General features: G+C 28.7%; 1 protein-coding gene across 1 annotated transcript; it reads right to left on the bottom strand.

The window, feature by feature from the left end:
- Positions 1–886: 886 nt before the first annotated feature.
- Positions 887–8,825, bottom strand: Dhdds (Dehydrodolichyl diphosphate synthase subunit). Its single transcript, XM_014415213.3, has 5 exons — positions 8,559–8,825; positions 6,898–7,059; positions 5,827–5,975; positions 4,398–4,582; positions 887–2,360 (listed from the first exon to the last, which is right to left on the bottom strand). Exons 1-5 carry the CDS (start codon positions 8,717–8,719, stop codon positions 2,127–2,129), a joined length of 891 nt encoding a protein of 296 aa, XP_014270699.1. The 5' UTR covers positions 8,720–8,825; the 3' UTR covers positions 887–2,126.
- Between the last annotated feature and the right edge of the window lie 909 nt (positions 8,826–9,734).

The following is a 9,734-nucleotide window of genomic DNA, read 5'->3' as shown; positions in this document are numbered from 1 at the left end:
GTTGTAAGTATTGGTGCACAGTGCATATCATATAATATATCATATGAATAGGGGTATTCATGATCTTTAGTTAACTTGTTAAATGGAAAAACTCATGTTAAATGAAGAAATATTTCCTTCTTTTACCATGTTAAAACGATATAACATATATCATATATTGTATGTCATATATAACATATCAATCATATAACATGATTGAGAGTCAGTTAAATGGAGAATGACGTCACGCAGCAGATCAGCTGAGCTCCACACCATTTTGTCTGTTGTATTAGGTTACTTGCCCATAGTTTGTGTTTTGGATGTTTTAATAACTAATAAAATGGATGAAAATAATAACAATTTAATTACAGTTGCCAATTAGCTCACCTTGACTCTTTTCCTCACAAGATCAACAAGGCATTCAGTGGATAAACGTTTACACAACTTCCACTTTTCACTCACTTTAAGCATGCTGTAATAAATTACTTTAATCATAACTTAGAATTAAACAATAACAAGAAGTTTTCGAAAGGAAAGGTTATAAAACAAGTAGCTCAGAAAATCCGCAAGGAGCTCTTATGCATAACATTTAACATGACTTTAAATAGGGATGCTCACAATCCTGTACTTATAACATTTAACATGGTAAAACATTTTACATTTAACAAAACATCATGAATACCCCTAATAAATCATCTCATAGTGTGAAATCATTGTCAAAAATTAAAAACAACCTAAAATGAGGGTAAATTGGTTAAAATGTTTTATAACTTCAAATATCCTATAAATTAAATTCAATCCTTCATATCAAGTTGAATTTTGTTGTGATTGGTTATTAAAATTAAACTAATTCATTATCGATTTTATTTAAATAAATAAGGAAAAAGTGAGGTCAATAAAAAAAAAATGCAATTTACTTATGTATTATATAATTCACTTTTTTTTTTTTTAACAATAACTACATATCCCTGAGAAGCATTATCACCATTTAACTATCTTTCTGACCCATCCAATAAAATTCAACATATTTTTGTACGCCTTGTAGACACTATTTTGTTTACGGATGATGCTCAAATTGCTAATGAAAGAGAATCTACACAAATTGATTGATAAAAATGTTGATTTTTTGTTTAAAATTACTGCTAATTTTGCTACTAACAGAAAGCACACAGCTACATTTGAAATAAATGTTATCAAATCACAGTTTTTGACATAAATCGTACCATCATAAATTAGATCACATAAATATAAGTTTTACAAATTTTAAAAATTAAGTAGAACATATTACTAATCAGAACCAGCACCAAATTTGAACAAAATTTTAGATATCAGGCAAAATTAATTTTCATTAAATACACAGTACAATAATGATTAATAAGCAGAATTTTTAATTTAGGTTAGAATTCAACTGTAGGAAAATAGTCCGAGTGGTTGTAGAACAGTACAAAATTAACAGATAAAACTATTAATTGGTAACTGATGTTTCACTCCACTATTTAATCATATATTATTACTTTGTTAAAAGTAATAACAAATATTGTACAATAAAAGAAGATACAATTATAAAATTTGTTGTTTACTACATTTACTCTTGTATATCAATTTTTGTACATATCAACTTTTCTTCAACTACTTCTCATTCAGCTCTGGTGAAACCCTGCAAAGTTGGATGAAATGTCAGTTATAAAAAAAGAATTTTTCTGGTATTTGTGTACCTTTTTTGACACCATCACCGGACCATCTTCCTACAATGATCACATAGTCAACTAATAATCTTCCGGCTGAAATGTAATGTTCACAAATACTATTCATGGTACAGGATCACCTATCAATTTCTGGCATTGATGACCACTATGTTTTGTGCCACCATGTAAAAACAACCAACCTATAAATTTCATAATTAATACCTAGATTTACTTCTAAAAAGAAACAATAGGTCCCAGACCAATAATTAAGACAAATAACCTATAGAAACCAATGTTTTCACAATTTGAAATGAACAAATTGCTATACATAACTGCAGAGAAAAAAATCAATATAAATAGTTGGTAAGACAATTTTTATTTTTAAGTTATTCTAAAAAAATAATTTATATATGACAGTCTTTAATGTAACTATTTTATTTGAAAGACTTTTTGACAAAAATGTTAACTAATTGTTGTATAACTTAAAGTGTTGTTTAGGAAGTTTATATGGGTTTTATTTATTGATTCAATAAATCTAGCCCCATTACTTGTCAAGGAATGTTTTAGATTTTCTCTTTTTGAGGCTTCAGTTAGTGTGCTGTGCGCTCTCTGGAATTTGAATAAAGCCCACAAAAAGTCCCAAGCTGATAATTCAGGCCACAACACTCCAGTAAAATGTAAATATGCAAACGAACTCTGCAACAACACAATGACAAATCGTAACAATTAAGGTACATGTAATATATATATATATATATTGTAATAATTTAAAAATTTATTAAAATTAAATAAATTGAAATTTGATATTTTTTATCTCAATTCTCATATCTAAAAGATAGCTTGGGTTCAAATTAAAAACTTTTAATATTAAATAGACAGTAGAATTTTATTTAAATTTTTGTAATATAATACTCTTTTCTCAGGGCGGGTTTCTAGGCAATCAGAAACAGATACTTTTACTATTAACACTTAATTAAATAACTCTTTTACACATGTATTTAAATTTAGGTATAACAAAACTAACCAATTTCATAGACTCTTCTTTTGATGATTTCCTCAATTAACTAACACTGACTGCTGACAATCTCTCAGTAAACAAACACTAACAGAAACAAAGTATTGGTCCTCTTACAGTTTTTTAGTTACTTCTCATCCATTGAAGTGTGTTGATAGGCGATCCTAACAAAGAGTCCCTGTTTCTTCTTGCGTGACTCTTGGTTGTCCTCTTTTTTCAAGATGTCCACCCTTGCTAGACAGAAATTGATGAGGACCTCCTCATCCTGGAAACATTATTTCCCAATCGTGCCCAAACAACGAATGCTTGCCAAAAACCAAAACCTGTCTCGATGTTCCATGTAAACATCGATTGTCGCACAACAGTTATAGATTTTCGCAAATGATTTACTTTCTGAATATTATTCTTTAGCACTATTTCTTGACTTATATTTTTTCTTAAATTTACTGTATTTTCAATTCTGATGGGAAGAGTTAAAATAGTTTTTATGATATTTGAATCTGCTCAACATGGCCTTGATTCAACGGACTTTTTGAAGGATACGTACCGCCATCTTGGTTTTGTTTTGAATCTTATACGAATTTATTATAGACGATGAAAATTGGTTAGCTTGCTTTTTGGTTCAACAAAACAAATGAACACTATTAAAATGATACATAAAATAAAAACATATTAAAAACCCTTTATACATCAAAATATACTATTTACTCAAAAAAGAGCATATTACAATATATATAAATCAATTTAAATACTTATTTATTCAAACTTTTTATTGTGAGAATAAATTATTAAAGTTGAACTAATATCAATTAATATTTTGAAACAAATAATAATAAATTATATGGAAGCTTTGAATTACTTATCAAAACTTATTTAAGAAAAAAAAATAATTGCTTAAGAAAACTGGATTTATATTCAATTTACTTATTATGTTTTTTAAAAAAGATATTTATTTATTTTTCAATAAATGCATTTAGAAACAGTTAAAATAATTTTGATTTCAATCATGAACAGTTGCTTTTATTTTAATTATAATCTAAAAAAGTACAGAATTTTAATTTAAGACTAAATACCTCCAGAGAAAACAACAAAACAAGGGTTACAAAAAGACAACTTAGACCTGTTTCTACAGGTATTTAGAGCTCATAGCAAAGACCAAAAAGTTTTATATCTTATTCTTTATTTTATTAAAGTATAATAAATCTGAAAAATCATTTTTCATATTATTGGCACATATTTTGTAATCATAACATTCTAGCAAATTGCAATTTAGACTATTTTGTTGCATATTATTATAATATTACTCTTTGATGTTCTACTGGGAAATCAAATGATCTTTTTGCTAAGAATAATGCCTAACACTGTTGAATAGAAAAGACTTAGACATGGAAAAACTTGTATTGAATCCAGAGTAAAATTAATAATAAAAAAAATGGCACCACTGTACCAAACAAGCTCCTACAGAGATAACTTCAAAATTCATTTATACATAATACTATATACATTTATATTTATACATTTAATACATTTTTACATAATACAACCCTAACTCCACTGAAAACGATCCGTTGGGAGGTTTGTGTATCCCTTATGAGTGAGATTAAATCGACAGTTGTGATTTAGTTTTAGCAGTAATAATAATAGAACTAGCAGTTTTGAATTTGAAATTCCTGTCACAGAAGCTTGTTTAGTACAGTTGTAATAAAAAAAATGCTTACCTGAAACAGAAGATAATCGCTAAGTCTAGTTTCACCAGAAGTACGTATTAATAATTCTGGGGGTGGTGAATCTTTTGTATGCAAACAGTTGCTAAACAGTGCAGTATTCAAATCTACTTCATTTAAATCATTATTCTTTACACCCTTCAAAATTAAATTTACTGCATTCGTCATTTCATCTTGTGCTAATAATTAAAATTTTTATTAGTTGAAAATAAAGAATATAAAATAAGCTAATTATTCAAGAATATGTAATGTTAGTGAAACAAATAAAACTTTCAATTTTTTTTAGTACCTACTCCTTCATTTAATTAAAACTTGAAGATTCCAGATAAGGATTAATATGAAATTCACAAAACCACAGAAAAACTTGAAAATTTGTCCATGAAATTCATATTAAAACAAAAAAGTCATATAAATATTAATTATAAATAAGCTTAATGGCAAAAATTAAAGAAACATTTATTTCTAGATAGATATATATTTTTTTTCAAACGTAAATAAATTACGTGTTTATCAATATTAAACAAATCAAATCAATGGTAAAATATGTTAATCCTGCTTATATAATAATTTTATTGTGTAGCAAATTGAATAACATTCTCACAAGTAAATAATGACGAGGATATAAATTAATAATAATGATCTTATTATGTGAAAAGCTACCAGAATATAACAAAGAAGTATCATAGTTGAAAAAAAAATTTAATAAAACTCAAGTAATAATTTCTAATGGCAGGACAGAAAACTAGTGTTAATTCACCTGAGAACCGATTAAAAAGTAGGAGAGCACCTGGTGCAGATACAATTTAAAATATCTTAAATATTATAGCTACATAGACCTATTTATTCTCTACAATTGTACGACATGCCCACCACCTTACAGTGATTTCCAATCTCACAGCAGCATGGCATGATAGGCACCGACAATCAATACTTGGTATAAAAATAATTATACCACAGAAAATGTTAAAATTCTCAGAAACTCATATGTACATATTCCTCTTGTTTTGGATAAAGAGAAGAGAAGATGTTAAGATCTTTTATAATTACAAATATTACATTTTATATTATACTAAAGTAAATAATTCACCCGATAATTTCAACATGAATAATTGATCAGGGAAATGTAAAACTAAAATATTTACAAGAACAATATAATTGAATAATTGCTTAGAGCAGTGTATAACAAACATATTCTCAAGCATGATAAATATAAAGCGTGTGCAGAAACAAAGGCGGAAATAGTGGTGAAGAGTTGTATTGAAAATTATATATTGAGGCAAGAAAATAAAGGAAGAATGTATAAAATTAAATTCCTATACAGAGTACTATCACAGATAGAAACATTACAAAAGATGAAAGAAATGGAAAATATATATATTTAATATAAGTATTACACTATTGTAGATAATCAAGATCTCATTACCTGTGTATGCAAATGCCACGTTCAATAAGGCTTTTGAATTATCTTTTGTAAGAAGCTCAACTTCTGCAATCATTTTGACAATATCATCTGCGAGAAGTGATGTATTTCCAATTATACGTATTCTTAAACCCTTTTCCATTAATTTTTCCCTACATAAAACAGAAAATAAATTCATTTTCGTGGTTAATTTACCTCTTTTTAACCCTTTAATGGGTATAAGCCCATTCATACAGTTTGAAAAATTATGAGCTGATAAAATGGATCTCAGTCCTAGCAATGAAAAAAAAAATAAATAAAAAACCACTGGGTAGAAAATAAAAGGCTAATGCGCATTTAAAAGAATTAAATTTATTTTATCTCTTTTTCATTTTTTTCAATATTACATTCAAACAGAACAATAAATGTGTATAACTGAACAGGCCAGTCAAATTAAGGCCGAAACAGGGCCATGTTTGACTGGCATGTTGCAAAAGATGGAATAGTAGCTTTTACTTTTTCTTCTATAAATGGGCATGAATATGTTAAAAACAAATATGTAAAAACTAAATACATTAGACCAAGGTAGAACTTTTGCCAGACAAAAAAACCTTTCAGGAATATGATACCTCAGAGCCCAAAGTTATGGTATAATAAATTAAAAAACATTAAATTCTGTAACAAGTAGTAAAAACTATGCAAAAATGACTTTTACCAAGTGTGACAAAAAATTCAAAGTTGAAACTTTATTAAGTCAGTATCATACAGCTCCTGGTGGGACTCTTGCTCACATGCAGAGAAAGATTTTCTTCCTCAGTCACTCATCAGTTACAAGTTCTAACCTACTGTTAATTGAGGTATAAACTTGGAAATTAGCATTTAGCCTGTAACTAACGACGGAATACCATAAAAGTAAACTTATTAATGTTTAATCTCTAATTATGTATTAAAAAGAATAATTAAAATAATAAACCTTTTGTCCAAAGACTTAGTAATAAATCTAGAAGGAGCAAATTCAATCCTGGTTTTTTCAACCTTTCGTTTACAACATGCTTACTACAAAATTAAATAAAATAAAAAATCCATATAAGTTACCTTTCATCTAATAATTTCTTGAATTTCTCCCTAGTAAGAGCCATAAGATCGTCAACTTCTTCTTTACTTCTTTTAAAGTTTTCTATACTAAATGCATAAACTGTAACCTCTTTAACTCCTAATTCTAAACACCACTGTAATGTTTCAGAAAGCTTGTCAAACCTGAAAGAATTAATTCTAGTACATAAAACTATGTTTTAAACTGTTTGTTAGTTGAATTAATACTTAAATTAAGGTTTTAAAAAAACAAACCCTGAGTGAGTTGTAGAAAGAACAATATTTAGTTTGTAACCCCTTCCTGGCCATTTCTGACATACCGGGGGAAAGAAGTTATCTTAGGGGTGACCACCTCATTTTAACCAGGAAGATCGAGTTTTGATTCTGTGAGGCCGCCACAAAATAAAAGTCAACTAACTCATGCCAGAATATAACCAGCACCAATTTCGAGGTTGCTAAGGTAAACTTTTAACTCATCACCTACAATAGCTTCATTTAGTTCATAACATAGAAACAGAAATTTAAAGTTCATCTAATTTTGTGGAAATTCCAAATTTTATAATTTACTCTAATTTGGTCCCCTTTGGAGTTTTTAACAGAATAACCAAAAGGAGGGTAAGCAGCTTTAAATGGTTGCATGAATATATTCTTTTTTGTATATTTTATAACTAATGGGTAGAATAGGGTGTTGCTGTCCTAACTAGATCTCTTATTGAAACTATTTATAATTAAAAAAGATTGATACCTCTTAAAGTCACTGAACAGATATCAGTGTACATGTTCCTTAATTCATTTCCATACCTTGCCTTAAACAATACAAGGAGCAAAATTTCTTAAGCAAACAAAAAAATGAGTTCCTCATAACATTTTCTTATTTTATTTATGCCTTTCATCTTCAGCATTTCTGAACGGTGAGTTTACAGGAACATTTCAAACGATGAGTTTCTTCCTTCTCAGGATGCACCAGTATTAGTGGGGATGTGCACGCTGTAGCCTTCTAATCGTCCATGATGACTGCAGAGCAGTTCTCTAGAATTATCAGGAAATCATTCTCAGAGAAAATCAAGAAACAACACCTCTTTAAACTGAAACTCAGTGCCAAAACTTGGCATCCTCTGGAACAGGACAACTGGAATGTAAGAAGACATCCTTTCAAAGGCTGTGAAGGTTGACAACAAAGCCTACATAATCTGAAAATCAGATCTAATAGGTTAGTAAGAGCCGTTTCAAAACCAAAGTGACTGGAAATAAAGAAAATACTACCTAATGGCTCTTTCTATTAGTCACCCATATTCAGTATGCTCCAACAATATTCTATCTATTGGGGTGTTTTCAACCTTCCATTTGAAATTCTGTATAATTGAATCCTTAATAATATAACACTCTGATTAATACATATCCTTAAGAAATATCAACTTGCAATTTGTAATGCGAAAACCCCATTTCAAATAAATCAGTGTGTAACATTACCTAATGTTAAAATTATACAATATAAATAAATGAGTCATGCTCATCCAAATAATTACTCTCAAAGAAGAACTAATGTATAAAAATATTAATAGAGTGAAAAATAAAATCTTTTTCCATAAAACGAAAATAAAATTACTTCAAAACAAATAAAATGAGAGTGTTATTAAACTTTTATTAGAAAATCTAATACAAACCCTTTAACGTGTCCTTCACACTTTCTCACATTGTTTTTTCTGGCAAATCTCCTGTTACCATCCATTATGAAAGCAATATGTTGTGGGATAACTCCACATTTCAAAACTTTAACAAAAAGTAAATGTGCCCAGTTCAGTGTGCAATCAGTTATCCAAGACATATTCAACCTCCAAGTAAATTTCAAATGTCTTTACTAAAAACACACGTAAACAGTTGTGATAATCAAATTCAAACATTCGCGAACTGTTCCCTTATCACTAAATCATATAGCAACAGAATAGGTAGGTAATAATAAAGAAAGAAAACAAGTAATTTTCATCTCCAATCATTTGGCTAGAAAACAATTTTATTCAATTAATCAGTAGGTTGAATTTATAATAAAATAATAGTCCTTTCCTTAGGATGATTATAGCTAAAACTGTATTCTAATTATAAGTTTTAGTTATAACGTCCAAAAACAGATTCCAGTTCCCTGTCTTAGCCAGAATGTACCTACTAACGTAAAATACGATTATTGGAAGAAAATTTGTGAAACCTAACAAAACATTCTTGCGAAATTACGTATTCATTCCAGCCTGAAGACATGACTGATTCATGAGAAACTTCAGTGTCAGCTTATTTCTTAATACCGAAGAATGACCTGGCCGATTACGACGAAATGATGAATTACTCTGTTTTACACAACTTGAAACTCATTGACCCCTCTCTTTTTTGTTTGCTCCATTATCCCCCGTGTATAGTTGATTTGCAAAAGGGCTCAACTCGAGCATAAAAATGGACTTTTTGTTCTTTAATCATGGACCCTTTTGGAATCAATGACTTAATCATCAAAGGAACAAAACCAAACAAAGTAACTTTTTGAAACCTTTTTATTTTTATTTAAAAACTCTAATATATTCTTCTAAAGTTTAGAATATCTCAAATTGAAAAATCGAGAGCGTTAATAAACGACTTATTTCGTAGTGGGTAAACAAGTATTTTTTGGAGTTTTTCCTTAAACATCTTTCCACCTTCTTTTCATTACTTCTACAAGTTCTGAGGACTCGTTTCCTTCAGGCTCTTCACCTACTAAGTCAGGAGACTTGTATCATCTGCGACCTTAACTGTTTTGAATGAATGAAAAATCGATCTCTATATAAGATAAGTCGAAAAATCAATCTTTATATATTTCGACA

This window comes from Halyomorpha halys, unplaced genomic scaffold, assembly GCF_000696795.3.
Source record: "Halyomorpha halys isolate HHAL.00 unplaced genomic scaffold, Hhal_1.1 Scaffold94.1, whole genome shotgun sequence".
In the NCBI taxonomy this organism is placed as follows: Eukaryota; Metazoa; Arthropoda; class Insecta; order Hemiptera; family Pentatomidae; genus Halyomorpha; species Halyomorpha halys.
The sequence above is the reverse complement of the archived record's forward strand: the minus strand, read 5'-3'. Positions and strand labels throughout refer to the sequence as shown.